General features: G+C 46.6%; 6 protein-coding genes across 6 annotated transcripts; 5 read left to right on the plus strand and 1 right to left on the minus strand.

Moving 5' to 3' along the window:
* Positions 1-395: 395 nt before the first annotated feature.
* F4822DRAFT_429081 (uncharacterized protein) lies at positions 396-2,237 on the plus strand (the record flags this gene model as incomplete). Its single annotated transcript, XM_051461024.1, has 5 exons — positions 396-477; positions 531-906; positions 954-1,807; positions 1,859-2,069; positions 2,129-2,237. The coding sequence occupies 5 exons, from the start codon at positions 396-398 to the stop codon at positions 2,235-2,237; spliced, it is 1,632 nt and encodes a 543-aa protein (XP_051314231.1).
* On the plus strand, positions 2,026-3,263 carry F4822DRAFT_247525 (uncharacterized protein). Its single transcript, XM_051454387.1, has 2 exons — positions 2,026-2,069; positions 2,129-3,263. Exon 2 carries the CDS (start codon positions 2,274-2,276, stop codon positions 3,015-3,017), a length of 744 nt encoding a protein of 247 aa, XP_051314232.1. The 5' UTR covers positions 2,026-2,069; positions 2,129-2,273; the 3' UTR covers positions 3,018-3,263.
* Positions 3,264-5,251: 1,988 nt separating this feature from the next.
* Positions 5,252-8,527, plus strand: F4822DRAFT_402900 (uncharacterized protein). The gene has a single exon (XM_051458055.1). It carries the CDS (start codon positions 5,561-5,563, stop codon positions 7,853-7,855), a length of 2,295 nt encoding a protein of 764 aa, XP_051314233.1. The 5' UTR covers positions 5,252-5,560; the 3' UTR covers positions 7,856-8,527.
* Positions 8,528-9,288: 761 nt separating this feature from the next.
* On the minus strand, positions 9,289-10,998 carry F4822DRAFT_247595 (peroxisomal membrane anchor protein conserved region-domain-containing protein). The gene has a single exon (XM_051454388.1). The coding sequence runs from the start codon at positions 10,559-10,561 to the stop codon at positions 9,443-9,445; it is 1,119 nt and encodes a 372-aa protein (XP_051314234.1). The 5' UTR covers positions 10,562-10,998; the 3' UTR covers positions 9,289-9,442.
* Positions 10,999-12,906: 1,908 nt separating this feature from the next.
* F4822DRAFT_429085 (PAPA-1-like conserved region-domain-containing protein) lies at positions 12,907-14,348 on the plus strand (the record flags this gene model as incomplete). The annotated part of the gene is made up of 3 exons (XM_051461025.1): positions 12,907-13,855; positions 13,916-14,022; positions 14,106-14,348. The coding sequence occupies 3 exons, from the start codon at positions 12,907-12,909 to the stop codon at positions 14,346-14,348; spliced, it is 1,299 nt and encodes a 432-aa protein (XP_051314235.1).
* A 1,688-nt stretch (positions 14,349-16,036) lies between these two features.
* Positions 16,037-16,799, plus strand: F4822DRAFT_429086 (uncharacterized protein; the record flags this gene model as incomplete). The annotated part of the gene is made up of 2 exons (XM_051461026.1): positions 16,037-16,207; positions 16,302-16,799. The coding sequence occupies 2 exons, from the start codon at positions 16,037-16,039 to the stop codon at positions 16,797-16,799; spliced, it is 669 nt and encodes a 222-aa protein (XP_051314236.1).
* Positions 16,800-18,714: the final 1,915 nt, after the last annotated feature.

Here is an 18,714-nt window from a genome sequence, read left to right on the forward strand (position 1 = left end):
TAAGTATCATCTTACCTACTACCCTCGTCCCTGAAGACGCTTCGTACTCGAATGCTGCTGCCTATTTCCATCTAATTAATGTAGCTATACGGTAGGGGTATATTTCGAAGTACCTACCCGGCTTGCCTGTCCCTGTATCTCCGGCGGGGTTGGCGGCATACGCCACCGCGTATGAGGCGCGTTTATAATGAGCAGTCACCTGCATATATCCGACAATGGCGCGTTGAAGAATCTCCAAGAAACAGACATTCCTGGGTAGTATTTTCCAGCACAAACCACCAAAGGGCCCGAGTGGTTATAGATCGATCAATACATATGGAGGGAGATCTCGTAGTTTTGAGGATGTATCTACGACTGAACTTTCATGAGCCAGGATATACATAATTCTACTCACTATGGCTTCTGGAAACCCCCAGAAGGCTACGAAAGCCCGTGAAAGAGGCAATGGATTGTACCGAGAAGGCAAGCTCAGCGAAGGTTAGTAAATACTGTGTCCTGGAGTACATACTCATACTTACAACTTAGTATAGCGGTGAAGGCCTACGAAGCGGCAGCAAAGCTAGCCCCTTCTGACCCCTCTCCATTGTCTAATCTATCTGCCGTCTACTTTGAAACTGGGAAGTACGCAGAATGTATCAAGTTCGCTGCCAAGGCTCTGAGTCTGAACAAGACCGACGCGAAGACCGAGAAGATGAGAGAGAAACTACTCGTCAGACAAGCCAAAGCAAATCTTTATCTCTCGAACATCCCCGAAGCTGAAAAGCTTCTAGACCAACTCGGCCCGGATACAGACTCCAGTGGACTCCGGGATTTACTCAAGGGGCTCAAGGTATCTGATGCGTTCTCGCCACATTCGACATCCTTGCTTGAGATGCTATTCCAGATGCCGCGATTGAGACCAAGCCTGTGAGTTCTGCTGTCAAGTTGAGAAGCGTGAGACTGACGCTTGCCAGTGTCGATTTACCGGAATACTTCGGTGTTGGTGATGATGAAGCCGAATCGCAATATACAGCTGAACTCGAGAAATCAACCAGTGGGGAATCAGTCTTGTCTCTCATGTTCTGTGGTGTTGGAGATGCTCGTAACCTTTTCCAAACACTCGTACAGTATGGTTCAAAAAAGAAGGAGGGGCCCCAGAAGCTACATGTCACGATGGTCGATAAAAACCCGGCGATCGTAGCTCGGGATCTAATCTTCTTCAGCCTACTGAAAGAAGCGGCCACCAATGAAGCTACAAAGGAGGTATCTTTGATGACCGTGAGTTACCTATTCTGCACCCAGATCATCCCCTCTTTTGTGTGGGAAAAGCTACAAGAGACCATCAATGGCTTGGTGGGCAAGCTCAAGGAGAAGCAACAGCCGCTTGACTTTGTTCATATTCCTGTATCACAGGTGGAGCAGTATATAGAGGTCCTGATGAGTTGGCAAAAAGGGCCCGCAACAGACTGGAAGACACCCCAAGCGCGTGGTGTTTGGCCCGCATCGCCTCCAGCAGAGAAGGATGAGCATTATCCGGAATGCCAAGCAGACCATCAGGTTTTCGACGATTTTGCTGTCTTGTTTCCCCCAATAGCAGTTCTAGCAAACTTCGAACCGAAACTATTCGCCCTTGTTACTAGATATCAGAGTGGGGATCGCAACGTCAGGAAGTTCATCGCTCGCTACTTGGATAACCATTGGAGGGTCAACGTCACACTTATCGATGTGAAGTGGGATGCCTTATGGCGGCAACCAGAGGACGAATTAGATATAGGGCAAAATAATCCGAGGGTTGCCGATTGGTTAACACAGAAGTGGTCGAAGTTAGGTGTACCTGGCGAAGGAAAATTGTCATAGTGTATTTTGAAACACGTGGCAGACTTCTTCGACGCCGTTGCCTCGAGCATACCCTCGCTGGGAGGAAGATTGACGATCGAAATGATTATCGGAGATATGATGGACGTACTGGAGCGACTTCGCTACGGCCTCCTAGATCGATCCAAACAAGGAGGGGATGTGGACAACCCAAAATTGCCGACTTCTGTGGATTGGCCACAAACGTATCATATAATTCATATGAACAATATTCCGTAAGTTGATACCACATTTGGTGCAGTCTTGTTTGTTTGAAAGCTGACTCGGTTGTCAGTGATTATGTCGGTGGCTCCTTGACAAGTTTCCTTTATGCGGGTCCCGTATTAAAGGAAGGGGTTGGATCTAGCTTGACTTCAAATGTGCAGCGTAATCCAGCCAGTTAGGAAGACATTAACCATTTTAACTCGGAACATTTGTTAATGCATGACCGGGCTACCATCCAGAAGCATTTCTCTGTCAAGTCAGATAAGCAACCGGATCCCTTTTACTCCTTCGCGTTCTTCAAGATGTTATCCATTGGGGACATGATGCATTATGTTCGCTGGGAGAGATGCAAAAATGAGAGCCACCCTCTGGAGGACCTGATGTCGTGGGCAAATTTCAAACAATGGTTGATTGCTCACTTCCTCAAGATATGCCTACCATTTCTTCGTAATGAGGGTGGTCCCATGATGGTATATGCACCTCTTAATATGGCAACATTCTTCAGGCTGTTGATTCACACGGCTGGACTAGGCTATCCCGGTCATTGGCTTTCATCCATAATCATGGCTCTTAGTAGTGGTATGATTTCCACCACGGCCAGAGCTCCTAGAGAGCTTGTAAAGAACCCTAAGAACGTGGACGTTATACATCCGGCCCAGACCATTTGTATCAAACCCTGGATAGCAGAGTTTACCACGCTTGCCGCTCAATGGCAAGATGCTCTTCCCTTTGCCATGGCCGTGCCAAGTGGGACGTTACCCTCACCGGAAGCCATCACCGAGTACTTAGTTAAGATCCCGTGCCGCTGGATTTTCCGGGAACCTCACCTCATGCTAGTTTTCTGGAACCATAAGGAGTACGACGAACCGCCACGGAACCTATACCAGGTCCTTCTCAATGTCGAGGTGACCAATCCAGTTCGGCACGGAAGATTAGGGATAACGGGATCAAGACCTTGAGCACATTTGAGTGGGCTATGAAGGAGAAGACAGCTAGCTTCTGGCTGAGAAGCGATGTGGTTGACCAGATGCTGGAAGAAGACTAGAAAGCCTATCTATGGAGAATCGATTCTTGGGTTCAAGTCACCTCAGGTGTACCTCTGAAGGGCGCCCTCCACCGAGGAAGGACTTGGAAAGAGTGCGTGGCTTCGACATGATTCTAGTTGACTTTTTGGTGTCGGCCGGTTCGGCAGCGATATCATCTGATGAAACAAACATTTGAGCTAAAAAGTCTCTTACTTTTTCAATAGACGCCGGATGCTAGTGGGAGGCCTTTCAGTAGAGGAACCCTTGTCGTTTTTAAGAGTATCCATTGTTCATTTGAACTCGAGGTAGACATTGAATCGGACTTGAGTGTCTTCTGACCTGAATACGCCCGAAATGTCTGAAGCAAATTTAGCGCGTATCGCTCTATTGGCCGCCAATGTTCAGCGCTTAACATATGACTTCATCTAGGTGAGTAATGCATTCAAATTCTTGTTTTGTATCGTTGTACGAGGGTCACTTATGGAGTTTTGATTGCAAGCGCTTCGAACCAATACAAATACCCACATAACCAAGATGAGACCAATTTCTAGATCTTTTGCCGCGACGTAGTAGGCATGCATGCAACCATAATTCTGTAGCACTGCCGCAGCATCGCTGCGACCCAAATATAGCGTATGGCTATCGTGTAGTCAAACAAGGGTTGACCGATTTTGTTAGGTGTAGCCGCTCGCGATTGTTTAGCCAATCGTTTAATTCCGCTTGCACTGTCCTGAAATCAGCGTTTTTTCTATGACAGATATCGGCAAGCGGGTAGATATTCGTATTTATTTTCTGTTGTATTTCATATTTAAACAACCAAGAGAGCTCAAGAGGTGACTTGAATTATTGTGAATTGAATTGAAAGTTGTAAGAGTTTACTTTTCTACTGCGGGGGATACGTATGGGGATGTATTTTAGGTGAACCGACAAATGAATCGGTCGGCCTATGATCAATGACCAATGACAGGACGTATACGGCGTCTAATTCTTTGATTGGCTCGGAAAGCACAAAGACCCATCTTATCCGCTTATCTAAAATAGAATGTACCCATGTACCTAGTCTCCCCACCTGATCCCTGACACTCGTCTTTGTCATTTACAACCTTCTACCTTCAACTTTTTCCTCCCTTATTCTCAAATAATGATGCTAGACCATGCGTCTATGTCAACCAACGCTAGTCGTACCTGAATAAAACGACTAGGTGTTTAGATATATACAGCTATTGGAAAAAAATATATATTCACATCTTAGACATGATCCTTCTCGGCCGAGGGTGCTGTTGGCTGCCTCGACGGTTATGCGAGCCTCATGACGTAAATTGCCGGCTGCGACCTTGAGTGCATAGAACGAGTAGGCGTTTATGCGGCCCCAGGGCGTATTATTAGGTGCTTACTAGGTATTCTGCAGCTGAATCTAGATTACACCTCATTTCCATGTTTACCGATATCGTTTCGGGTGCTGTAACTCACTAAATTATACAGACTCTTAAAGACTATTAGGTAGTCATCGACCAGTCAGAAATCGATCGCGATGGGCCTATTGTATTGTGATGTTAATTTGTTCGAGTTGTGTGCAGTCAAGTTAATACCTAGGTGTTGGTCGAGTACTCACCTGGTAGTTGTGTGGGTAATCCGAGGACGAGTCCCAGACAAGATGGGAAAACCCGCCCAGCTGTGCAAACTCCCTTGGAAAGCAGTGAATTATTACCTTGATAATATTTTTCCAGGTTATAATTTATCCTGAGGTTGAAAGCCCCAGTCAAATAAACCAGCCAAGGCATCTGTCAAGGGAAAGCGCGCGGACTGGGGAATCGACTGGCTGAGAATCACCGGCAGCGCTTAGCTAGTTTCCATACACCGCGCGTAACCTTCACGAACATACTAAGGAACAAAGGAAATATCTAATTATGTGCAGAAGACGAAACAAAGGCAACTCTACATTTTATTCTGAAACTTGACCCGTAAGTCATCTAGCCCTTGAGTGGCCATTGGGTTGTTGTCGGTGACCTGCGAGGGGTTTTGAGGTTGAACAAGACTCGACAAGTCTTTTATCATACAGCAGTTTCCCAGTCATTGTGTCCTCCCACCTTCTTCCCACCCATTCATCCACAAACAATTATTTTTCCTTTTTTACTCTGTCACTTGTTCAACTGTTAATAGAGTCACAGAAAAAAACAATAGAACATTGAATGATTTACGAAACACTTCTTTTTTTCTATTGTTCTACTATCGTATTTCTTTACATAAATTTCTTTGACAATACCCATCAATTCTTTCGACCTCAACACATCCTCATATACAATACCATCCAAAGCCCTCACTGGTTGTCGGCCTAATCAGGAAGCCAAACGACAGGTCGGAAAATTAATTACCTGCTTTCGATTTTTTATTTTCTTCTGGTGTACCATTTTTCATTTCCAGAATACCCAGCAAAAATACCCAAACCCCATCCTGATAGGACCGACAAATCCATCTAGATGCCTATCTTTCAAGAAAAGGAGGGCTTCCCTCAAGTCCCTCCTAATCTACGATACGATGCCTACAACCAGAAGGACGTCCGCAAGATGAAGTTTCGAGAGTTACTGTCCCAGAGTTCTGCTAAAGGCGTCACTCCCTACCTCGGACTTGGTTCGCGCCTATCGCAGATTTGGTTCAATCGATGGACTGTCTTACTTCTTCTCGTCTTGGTCAACTTCCTTCTGACGTTAGTCAGTCTGAACTCCAACCTAGACGATGCTAAGGCAAAGGCTCTGTCGGCTTGTACGAAGGTCGAGGACGTTGGTAGTGCCATGGCCTCGATGCCTCATTACTTGTCCGTCGGAGTTAACCGTCTTACTGCATCAGGTATCACCGACGCCGTCTCAGGTCTGATGACTATCCTCAACATGATCCTCACCGGTGTTGAGCAGCTCATTCTTTTCGTTATCGGTATGATGACAGATACCTACGTCTGTTTGATTGCCATGGTAGTTCATGGAGGACTTAATGCCTCTTCACTCGCCATCAAAGACACCACCAACGCTATGAATGACGCTATCCATGGAATCGCCGGTGTTATCAACAGCACTGCCGAGGACCTTCAGAAGCCCGTCGACGCTATGTACTCGATCGTGAATGGTGCTGTCGGCGCGGGAGACCAAGCTACGAGCGCTGTGGGTGGAGCTGTCGCGACCGCCACAGCAGCGGCCGGAGGCGCTATTGAGAGTGCTATTGATGGTGTCGGTAGCATCTTCCGCCGAATCGACATCCCCCCCGAGCCCGAAGTTGCCGGCAAGATTACGGCTCTGTCTGCGAAGCTTTCCCAAATACAAATCAACACCACCGGCTTCACATCAGACTTGGACTCTCTGAACGAACATCTTCCAGATTTTAACGACGTCAAGAACCTCACTTCCATGGCGGTTTCATTCCCATTCCAACTTATTCGCGAGCAGCTTGATAAGGCCTACGGCAATTGGTCCTTCAACGAGAGCGTCTTCCCGGTCGCTAAAAAGGAGGGTTTGTCTTTCTGTTCCGATAATTCGGTCATCAATGACTTCTTCGTGACACTCTACGAGATTGCCCACACTGCCAAGATTGTGGCTATCGTTACGCTTATTCTCCTCGCCCTCGCCGCGTGCATCCCGATGGCCTACATGGAGATTCGTCGATGGCGCCGCGCTCAGGTCTGCTCTACGAGCGCCTACGATGACATGGACCTCGTCTACATGGTCTCGCGCCCCACTTCGTCTCGGTTCGGATACTGGATTGCTTCGAAATTCAGCGAGAAGCGAAGACTACTTGTACGATGGTGTATCGCATACGCAACGTCCCTCCCAGCATTGTTCGTTCTTTCCCTCGCATTGGCCGGATTCTTTTCCTGCTTCTGCCAGTGGCTCCTGTTGAACGCAATTGAGAAGGAAGTCCCAGCACTTGAAAATCAGGTTGGTGACTTTGCCAACCAAGTTGTTGGTACTCTCGGCAATGTATCGAAGGAGTGGGCAGACGACGCGAACGGCGTCATTACCTCGTTCAGCCATGATATCAATGATGACATCCTTGGAAAGGTCGTTAACGGCACCACTGCTGTTAACAACACTATCAACACCTTCCTAGATGAGATTGATAAGGGTCTGACCACTGTATTTGGCGACACCATGTTCAAGGACCTGGCCGAAAACGTCTTCCACTGTCTGCTTGGTCTGAAGATTGAGACTGTTCAGAAGGGTCTTACTTGGGTCCATGACCATGCCCATGTTAATTTCCCCATGTTCCCTGACGATGTTTTCTCTATTGGCGCTTCCAAGTCCATTAATGGCGACTCGGATCTTACGTCTTTCTTGGCTTCGCCTAGCAGCGTCTCGACTGACGAGGTTACCGGTGCCGTCACTCATGTTACGGACTGGTTACGCAACAATATCATACAGAACGCCCTGGTGTCACTCGGTATCCTTCTCGTCTATATCATCATCATCCTTATTGGTGTCATCCGCACGCTGGTCGGCCATAACGACGTTGATAGTAATACTCGTCGTATGCGCATCGAGAACTTCGACGCAGCAACTGCGGCCCAGGCGAGAGCACCACAACCCCGCGAGACATCAGCCGGTGTGGAACTACCCCAGTTTGGCGAAGCTAATGCTAGCGCGCATCCCGATCGCTACCACGGCTCTCCGTTTGACGATGATGCCTATAGTCGTGGTATCGTCCACACTGGCCCCGTCACAACGGAGGAAGCCCCGCCCTACACGCGCAATAGCAGCTATGTCCAGTATGGCGACGTGAAGCGATAGGCTCGTGCCCGACGCTCGCCTACTTGCGATAACGGCCGTCCCGCGGAGAATCCGTTTGAGGATCAGAAGCATCGTTATGGTTGATTAAGTAGTCGAGAGTTTCGGCAAATAATCATCGCCTTACATTCATTTTTTTTTCTTTTCATTTACAAGCGATCACCATTGTCTTCGGCATACATACAAACATATACCACTATTCATCATTCCCTTCCCATAATATTGGCATCCGATCGCCTTCTTATTGTTACGAAATCCACAAGGATACCCGACGCAAGTCATCATCACGATCGTTGATCCCAACATCATCATTTGCATCAGAACGGCGTTGGCATAGGTGGTCTTGCATTATAATAAGCGTTATTTTCCGGCATTTGCATATACACTCAGCATCAGCATTCTCCCTCGAAGAGTCGAGGGGAAAAGAAAAAGAGAGATCTGGTATCTCGGGCTTACGCCACCATCAACTGCATACAACATAGTAATTTTTCCTTTCTCTTGTCATCATAGGATCATATCCATGAAATTGGTATTTGGAAATGGCGTCGCACGGAGCCATCGCATGGTCTGGAAAGGAGGGGATGAAGGGATTGTATGATATGCCACGTTACATAGCTAATTCGACGTTTGCAATAGCAATTTAAATAAATTCACAAATAGAATTGTATCATGAAATTTGCCGTGTTTAAATCGCATTGTGATGTCTTTTCCCATTCTATTTATTAACTGTAATTTTACATGCTTATAAGGTCACCCGCTTACAATATCTATTATACCGAGAACAGTATCCTTACGTGAAAATACGTAGTAAAATCACATTCAAAGGACATGAAAAGATTTATGAACATTTTCAACTATGGAAACGGAGCGCTCCCCACCACTCCTCATAACACCTATACACATGCTCCGGAAAGTGAAAATAAAGAGTAACATCTCCCATCACATCATGACCATGTCAAAAACCACCGATGCCCCAAGATAGAACTCATCCCTACGTCGTCCATACCCCTCTCCTTGCCCGTTCATGCAAGATAGTCACATCTTTGACTTTAGGGAATTCACGGAAACGTCCACAGCCACAGCATCACCAAACCAGATCCGTCGTTTCTTCGCATCAACGCTATTATCGTACCACGGTCTCTTGAGATATGTATGTTGGGTCCGTGACATATCGACTCCTGGAGGACTAATTGACTGATGATTTCTGTGCTGGGGATTGATGTAGGATTCGGAGAGGCAATAATCGTCGGGGTCTTGTATGACAATGTGTCGTAATGCCATTCTACGAGCCCTAAAAGCTTGTTCGTAGGAGAGTTGGAAGCGGTCTTTAGCGACGGGAAGCGAAAGACGATTCGGAGCAACAGGAACCTATCCTGCAGCTGTGTGCTAGGGAGCAGAACAGGGGGCTCTGCCAGCGTTCTCGTTCTTGGGTTGCGGTTTAATGGCATCAAACTCAGACTCCATGGCTTCCTTGATCTCTTGAGATTTCTTGAGATTCGACAGGAATCTTTTCACAAATCTCCCATGTGCATGTAACGATCCTCGAGGTCGATCCTTCGGATCCGGGGCATCTCCGGTGGCTTTCAGATCCTATCTTGCCGCCGTAGCCGGGAAACTCCGTGCACTTAGGAACATGCCCTTGACGCTGCGAATCGCGTCTTTGGTTTTCTTTACTTCATCGTCGGGTTCGGGGTTTCGTCCGTAAGCTAGTCCGGTGCGGACGCCGGTGTAGTCGATTGGGGGTGGGGCGCCGACCTTGTCAACTTCGTCGCGGATCTCGCGGAGTAGGGAGTTTAAGTCGGCGGTGCTTTCGGCGTGGCGCGTGTGCATGTCGCTCATTTCGCGTAGAGAAGCTCGGATAGCGGATAGACGGAGGGCTTGTGAATCAATGGGTTTATCGGCTTGGCTGCGTGCCGAAGTTGACGAGGCTACGTCGTCGGCCAGCATTAGCGGGGAGGTCTGGACTCCTATGTCGCGATGGAAGAGTTCAGTGGGGTCGCTGAAGGTGCTTTCGTCGTCGCCGTAGACACTGTCGTCCTGCCGTAATCGCAACATCTTGCTGTTCTTATATGGGACTTCGCTGACGGCACTTTCGAGTCTGTCGACTAGCTCGTCTAGCCTTTCGCTCACGTGCTCGTAGTATTCCGTTCGCGCGTCGTTTAGGTTGTCTACCATTGGACTGACAGCGAATCGGGCTGTGCCGTATAGAAGGGTCCATATGCTACCAGAGATGGCGAGGATGTTGGCAAGGCGGGATGGTGTGATGAGTGGGGGCGGTTTTTGTGAGGTAGTGAGGAATTCGGGGTATGTTATAATTGGGGGCGAATCGCTTATTGATGAGGAGGATGAGGATGATGAGGTCGCTGTGGGTATCGCCTCAATATCTTTGTTTGCTTCTAGGGTTCGCTCTGTATCACCATCTTCGCCTATGGATTTGGTGGTAGTCGACGGTGGATTCGAAGCTTCGGTATCTTGATCGGCTTCCTCTAATAATTCTTGGACCTGTGCATCATCGAATCCTTTGCTCTTAAGAAATTCTGCTTTCTTTTCTATGCTCGAATTACGAACGTTCTCGTCTCTTAAGAATTTTCGCGCCTGGTCAAGAGTGACTTCTGTCGCATCGATATCCTGAGTGTCACCAGTCTCGGGTCCAGCCTCTTTCTGGACTTGTTGCCAAGCCGGTATATTGGACCTTTCGGAATCGGCCATGTTGGTAACGAATGGAATTAGTCGAATTAATCTATTAAAATAAGGATATAAAAGGAGGGGTACGGTTTGTGTTACATAGAAATGGAGAAATTATAGGTTACGAGTAAAAGAGTTGAACCTTTTGAGTTGGAAGCTCTCGAGTTCCAAGGTTACGTAGGGAAATACTTAGTAGGAAAACATGCCAACGCGGAGTGTTTGTCTTATCTTAATTTCTAGGTGGGTACCTCGGCATAGAGGTGCTCTAGTCCCGAGGATGACCGGGAAGTACCTCCTTTAAGATACCAATTGATATGAATTCCCACTAAATTAGCGGGCCCACCTAGCATTTTCTAACTCCAAAGTTCTTTGCCATCCAGCTCAATACTTTTAGGTACTTTCTAAGTTTAGAGGGCGGTTTCCACACCGAGCTCAGCAACATACGCATCCGCACGTGACACGGGACTCTCAATTGCTCCCTTCAACTTTAATCATTTCATCGTCAGTATACCTCCGTCCTAATTAAAGAAACTGTAAGATAATCTACGACAAATATTACTTAAATCTCTTTTTTATAACTCACTCTCATCCACTTTGGATTATCATCCCGACCTCAATCGCTAACTATTATCCGATTGATACCGACTAGGAAGATTAGCGGTGATTCCTTGGACCGTGTACCATTGGCATCCATTCCGTGCCGTCTTCCTCCCTCCAAGTCTTTTATCACAGGTCGAATTCGTTGACCGGTCTCCACCTGCATCACCACCGACGATCAGGAGAAGAGTACTTTGTTTTTGGTTCATTGAAAAGTGAGTACGCCGCTCTATTTTTCCCTTGAATGCTCCAAGGTTATTCCCCCAATGGCCACGCCCGAAAGCTCGGTTACCTGATACACTAAACTCGGAAGAAGTCCCGAATCGTAGGTCAGTTCAGTTTTTCCAAGAATAAACCTAGGCAAACACTTCAGCTGGCAGCCGAAAAAAGACGCGACGATATCCAATTGAATGGCCGTTTCAGGGTCTTAGCTTATTAGTTCGTCAGCCACAACCGGGGATACGAACGGTGTGAATTCATCCATTGCGTTTTTGTGTTTTGTAAGTTTCCAATTACTATCCCCAATCCCCGATAAATGGAGTATCATCTCTCGTCAGCACCTGTCAACTTCCCTGTCCCTGTCTTAAAAGTCCGTCAATACTTCCAAGGGGAGAATTGAAAAAAAGGGGGTTGGTTCCCATATTGTTGCCTAGGTACCTACGGTTGATGATATGGCGGAGAATTTCTAAGTCCGGGTGGTGGATTGGATTGCAACCTACAGCGTTCAAGTGAACCGGAGCGGAAGAAGGTGACTAAAGGGGTAAGAGGAGAGAAAGGAGGGGGGTATAAGGATGATGCGATGCTATGCGATGCGTGCTGCGATGCGATGCATGACAAAATGGGGCCAGTGCTTGCTTGTGTCGCTTGTGTCCTGTCCTGTCTAAGTCGAGAAAAGAAAAGAAGCAGAAGCGAATCGAAACAACACAAATAGCATGACGAAGGGGAAATGATTTTTTATTAATGATGAGAAATCGACATCTTTGTCGTTGTTAGTGTTGGTCAATAACTCGACCGGGATAGTTGGCTGCATCACATCCCAAGCCCAAGCAGTAGCAGCAAGAAGAAGAAAAAGAAGGGGAAGGGGGGAAAGGTTTCTTGTTGTGTTGCCTCAAAATACGGAATACATCCATACAATCAAATCTTCCTTGGGTGGTCGAGTTCTCATCCAATCGCCTATCGCCAATCGCAATCACATATCCCAAACTTAGCAATCCTACAGCCCTATATCTATCATACCCAAGCGGCGACCTTGCCTAACCTCCTCTTTCTATTTACTATCTTCAAATGTTCATTATTATCCCAGCGTGTTTGCACACCACCACATAGAAGAAACACAGGGCACATCACACATGACACAGAGAAAGAGGAGTACAGTACATAAAAAAAAGTACAAATACAACCAGCTGTGTCACGGCGTCAGACGGCGCAACGAACCGCAAGCTTATTTCAACTTGCAACTTCAAAAAGAAACAAGCCCCTTGCCCGCTTGTCCGCCGCGTCCGCCACCCCCAAAAAATAAAAACTTAACCACTTTACTCACCATCTATCCATCCATCTCTCCCATCTTACATATTACCTTACTTGTCCAGTTCTTTCATTCACGCTCATATCACGCCGATTCTATCCCGTCTTTCATCATTCAATCAACTATTATCATCTCAACTTCTCCTCCTCTACCCAACATAAATAGATAGATAGGCAATCGTCATCTATCTATCTTAAATCGGCCCCAAAATTCACGCTCAAACGAAAAAAAAGAAAAACTGCCCAAGATGACTTCCCGACCACGGCGTGCAGCCGCCCAGAGGGCAAACACCGCAATTACTGACATGGTTGATAGCGACAATCACATCAATAGTCGTACGGGCAGAACCATGTCCTCCAGGACTTCTCGCCGATCCGAGGGTAAGAGCGTCGCAGCAACCGTCTCGCGCGGCCCTCCCTCATCACCCTCAGACTCTAACCAACATATCCATTTCACAGTTAAGCTTCCGGCCAGCAAACTCCGCCAAGCCACCACTAGCCGTTCCGGTCAGTCCAGTCGACAGCAAACCTCTGCCCCCGGAATTGTAGAAGGAAAGAGAAATCGCTTTCAAAAGAAGAGTTACGTCGTTGATAGTAGCGACGACGACGATGAAGATGCCGAGGATGAAGTCCAAGTAGACGAAGAGGAAGAAGATGACGACGATGACGACGACGCTGAAGGAGAAGATGATGATATGGAAGATGCCGAGGGTGAGATAATCGTCGACGACACTATGGATATCGACGCAGAAGGGGACGACGATGAAATTGGCGAAGAAGATGCTGAAGGCGAGGATGATGACATGGATGTCGATAATATCCCACCCCCTGCACCCATGATCAAAGTCTCAAAGCCTTCAGCTAAGAACACACCTTCTAGCAAGCTTAAGGCGCCCGCTAAGTCCAGTATGAAGGCTTCTACCACGCAAGCTAAAGACAGCGATGATGAGGAACTCAGCGAACTAGAAAGTGAAGCCGACGAGATCCAAGACACCGTTAAAGTCGGAGGAGGCGACGACGAGGACGCCGAAGGCGAGGATGAGGAGATTGAAGCAGCTAATCCCGCTGATGACGATGACCTTGGCAGTGATGGTGACCCCGAAAGCCGAGCTGAGACCCCTGATCTCACACGAATGACCAAACGACAACGTGCTCGTTTTGAGGAGAATGGAGATGCGTTGATGAAGCTATCCGATGGTAAGTACCTAGGTATTCTATGATATATGGGTCTCGCAGCCTAGACTAACGCCAAAGCAGAGGTCCAAGCAAAGAAGCATTTCACAGCTGAGGAACTCTCTATGCGTCGTGCTGAGATGGCTCGTCGACGACGCAACTTAAGCGAGAAGCGCAACGAAGAGGTCAAGGTAAGTCAACCATTATGTGTTTTAAATTGGTCCATTGAAATCAGGATCAGGGGATCACAGTAACTAACATGGGATGAATGTAGATGGAGACAATCAATAAGCTTCTGAAGAAGCAAGCTCCTAAGACCAAAGGCAAAGGTCAACTTGCCGGAGACCAGACTCCTGATGTCGACGCTAACAAACCCAACCCCGTGTTTGTCAGATGGATTAGCAGCAAGGAAGGTAGCCGGGTAGGCGTCCCTGATGAGATGCTTGCAGGTCCAGCAGGTAAGACATTCATTCCGGGTGGTCTCGGAAGCGGGAAGATGGTGGAGGAAGTTTCGTAGGTCGAGAAACACGAATATAGTTCCTAATGGACGGCCACTCTCGATGTTCGGGTTATTCCGTCCAATTTTATGGTAACACAGGTGTTGTTTGACACCATCATCCGGTGTTACCAAGTGTATAAAATTGTCATTTCATCAATACTTCAGCACTAGCAGGATGGAAAGTTGGCTCATCACGGCGTTGTGGCTCGCTCCCACGCTTTCAAATAGCGGCAGCAATAATATAGATAAAAGGGATGCTACCATACTTCGGGTCGGGGAAAATAATAATAGATCATTATACCAAGTCGCCTCAGTGTTAGCATCTCATCCTCCCCTCAGGCCATCGTTAGTATCGTATTATATGGGTTCCTTTCACTCTAGAGAATAAACTTAGGAAACAAATTCGTTATAGAAGTACTAATATCATAAGGCTTACCTACTAAGTCCTATGTTACAAATGAGGTATCTACACATGAATCAGACTAATTAAATCGTCCCTTCTTCAGATTATTTTCGTCCTGTGTCAACCCTGAGTCCCAACAACCGCCTCAAACACACATACACTACAAACAACCAAATACGTAGAGTCCACGTTAGGAACTAACAAACCCTATAGGTATAATGTAATAAACACTTGGTGGGAGCCATAACCACTGAGAAACGGTAACGTATACGTGACTAATTAACCCCTGGATAGAAATTCATGAGTAGATTGCTTGGTAGTCATTAGATTTTCTTGAATTTAAGTACATATATCTGGCAACCATACTGTTGGCTTGCTATTATATAACTACTCCATTTTGTTCCTACGAAGCAAACCGGTTCTCTGGGGTACTGATCTGTCGTAGTTGTCGATATATTTACTTGAAGGAACCACGGCGAATTAGAAGGGTTACGGTTGATATTACAGCAGCAAAGTAATACTCAACAAGACTACTTTAAACCCAACTATCTACATATGCGCATATACGCGCGTATATATATCTCTCTAACCAGATAGTATCGATGTCCACAAGCTACCCACCTGGGCAGTTAGATTAATCCCATTCAGTAATTTTTTGTAGGTCGTACGCCCCCAGATAACATCGTATCTACTTATCTAGAGATGTGAGAGTTATCTGACGCGTTATCCTACGCGTTGAAGGGGTCTAGTGACTCATTGGTCACTGATGATATGGGACTTACGGACCTAACACCTGGATGGCAAACACAGACCACCGGTCACCCATAACACAGATGAATGCGTTCCTTCCCTTATGGACTGATTTACTGCGAATATCTTAGGCACTGTTAGTTAACCTAGATCACAGTGCCATTCCGCGGGCCCGCAATAGCTGTGGTATAGTCACTCCTTTAGCAACCGCTATCACTAAGTCAATCTTCTACACTGTACATTCACTGCACACCTAATTACCTTAGTAACTCGATTCTGCTGCACTGTCGTAATTATTTAACCCACCAGCCAGAGAAATCTTTCTTCTCTCTTAACTCTCCCACCTACAACACTTCATCTCCCTCCCCCCCACGACTCTACAACCTTTCTACCATTCTATCCGCGACTTCAGTACATTTTATTAGATTTACTATCAGCGTCCGAGGAGGATCATCTTAAAGAACCAATATCTCGTCTTCTTCCACCTTCGCCGCCTTAAAAACGACATTCATCTTCGATTTATCTTATTACGCGCGTCATAAAAACCATCACCATGCCTAAGCGACGCAGCGTAATGATCACCGATGAGGAGCGCGAGGATCGCGCTGCTCGTAAGCGCCTCCGAACCACCTGGGTTACCGACGCGACCCCCCAGGAAAAGTCTGCGGCCATCAACCTGGCGGTTGGCAGACTTGGCGGAAAGAAGTATTCGTGGATGGATCAGGTAAATATTCGTATTTCACCGTGTTCTTTTTCTATTCTTTTTGCCAATCCATAGTTTTCATCGACGATGGCTTGGCTAATCTGTACCTTAACAGTCCGCGGGTACTGGAAGTGGTGCGCGGGATACTACTCCCGATTCGACTTTTTCCACTGGGGCTGCTTCACCTTGCCTAGATCTTCCTATTTCTCCGGCGACAAGTAATGAAAAATCTCCGGAGAAGAATGGAGACGTCGAGGAGTCCGAGGACGGTAAAAAGGATAATGAGACGAAGAAATCCAAGGGCACCAAGGAAACCCCACAAAAACCAATCGAAGAGGGCACTCTAGAGAAGCCCATAGAACTGTCCTCTGGGCCACCCAGCCCAATCGTCATCTCCTCTCAAGAGGGAAGCCCTGCTCCTAAGAAGGCTCCCCGCGGGAAAACTCCAAGCAAAACCCCTACCAAGAAAGCCGAGGAGAAAAAAGATGCGAAAATCACCGCACCAAAGGCAATTGCGGAGGAGACAGAAGAGGTGGTCTACGAGGACCCCAAGGAGGAGGAAGAGGACCTCCTAATGTTCCTGGAGTACGCCTGGAACTTCATCGCCGGTTGAGAGGAGTTATCGTATGGCCGTGGTTGTGTGTGGTCAACGATATGAGCGTGGAGGAATTTGCCATTTGACGTTTTTTTAGCGAGCATGGTCTTGGGGAGTTTGGGAGATACCCCCTTTTGCTGTACTATTTAGGTACATTTATATCGATACAGCGGCATTACAATGGTGATGCATGCGTACAGCTGTAACCACCAGAAATTACTACCAGGTTGATTGTATGATGACGCCGGCTAGCTGGCTGTGGGCAAACATGTGTGAATCAGTTGTTAATGGTGACACAATGTCAATCCTATATACGTCAGTGATTAGTTGTCTTCTATTGGGACTATCCAATTAGCGACCGTGTCCTCGTATCATCAAATCTCTTGCAATTAGTGGTGATTATGGGCATCCTATAACGTGTAGACATTTTAGTGTCCTTTCATCTTTATCAATGGATAGCTAACAAACAATAACAATGGGACGAAGTCACAGAGCGCTCATGATCACGTCTATAATAGCACTGGGATTAAAATATGATTAACAAATACTATTTATGAAGAAATATAGAAAGCAGTTGTTTAAACGAATATATAATCTGTTGTGTCTCTTATGGCTTGGCAAACGGCAAGAACACCCAGTTACTTCTACCTAGGATTAATGGTAACCAGCCTTTCTTATTAACTATATGACTTGTAAACAAATAAATTACAGCAATCCACACGCTCTTGTATACCTAGAATATATTAACAAACTCGGCGGATGATTGAAACATGAAGGTTCTATTGGGAGGGAAGGTATTCCCGAGTTCAATGGCGCGTTCCGCATTTAGGTGTAAGATTTTGAGGTCTTCACTAAATGTGATGGATCTGATATCCTTTGGTCGTATAAGATAATCCTTCATGAATTTTGTGGAAGAGTTCTTGCCAGTCCCTTGACGAAAGGGTTTGCGTTACAGGAGCTAGAGGTGTAAGTAATACGATATTCTGAAGCCTAGTCAATCTTTTAGACTTCATGATGCTTTTCTTAGCCCTCGCTCCATTAACCTTTGTGAAGAATTCTACTGCTTGGTTTTGTAGTATACTTGTATTTCCTTATTTTTTGCGTGATTTGTATCATCAGTTACATCCCAAGTATTAGGTGAATATTTCCATCACAGTATTTGTCCTGTTATCCATCAGTCACCTTTATACATTACCTGCCAGTAATGGGGCTGCTGTGGACGGAGAAAATACGACGAATAAACACGAGAGGAAAGAATCAATAATATGAAATATCCAATAGGTATTCCATGATTGAAAGTACCATCTGTATCAAGTGAAGGAGAAGGATGTGTATGTCTACCATAGATAGTATCCCAGTGCCCTGGCTATCCAATACCAGAATACTCTGTGACTCGACCAATAGAAATTCACCAATTCGTGGTTTCAGGGGCTGTAGACCTCCATAGATGCCATATACTTGCCTCAACGCCGTGACTTCCTAAATAGATTGGTCCTTGGGACACCGCCTTGGCATTATCCTCTGAACACTCGGGATTTTTCTTATTGTACTGCCAAATCTCCCTATCGGCGTCCCTCTCCAGGCAGAGACATCTTCTGGTCGAATTCTTCTAGTTGGGAACACAATAAACTGTTTCGTCTCGCCGATTAGCTTTGTACCCGCTCTTGAAGCACGTTCTGTTTACATCCCCTCCACATCGCCGGCTTGTCACCCCACCATCTCGGCGCACCACCGACAGGAGCATTGACCGCATCGCCATCCTCGTCGTCGTCGACTAATCTTGTTGCCCGGTAAGCTGCACCTTTCCTGGACCCGAGACAATTAGGTACGCAAAGATTTCCTTACCTGCCCTTCTCTCTCCCACTTTCCACTGCACTTTCACGATCCCAATCACCACAACTTTTCCCATTTCTAAAAATTTCCTATTCCCATT

Source organism: Hypoxylon trugodes, assembly GCF_022578975.1.
Source record: "Hypoxylon trugodes strain CBS 135444 unplaced genomic scaffold F4822scaffold_5, whole genome shotgun sequence".
Lineage (NCBI taxonomy): Eukaryota > Fungi > Ascomycota > Sordariomycetes > Xylariales > Hypoxylaceae > Hypoxylon > Hypoxylon trugodes.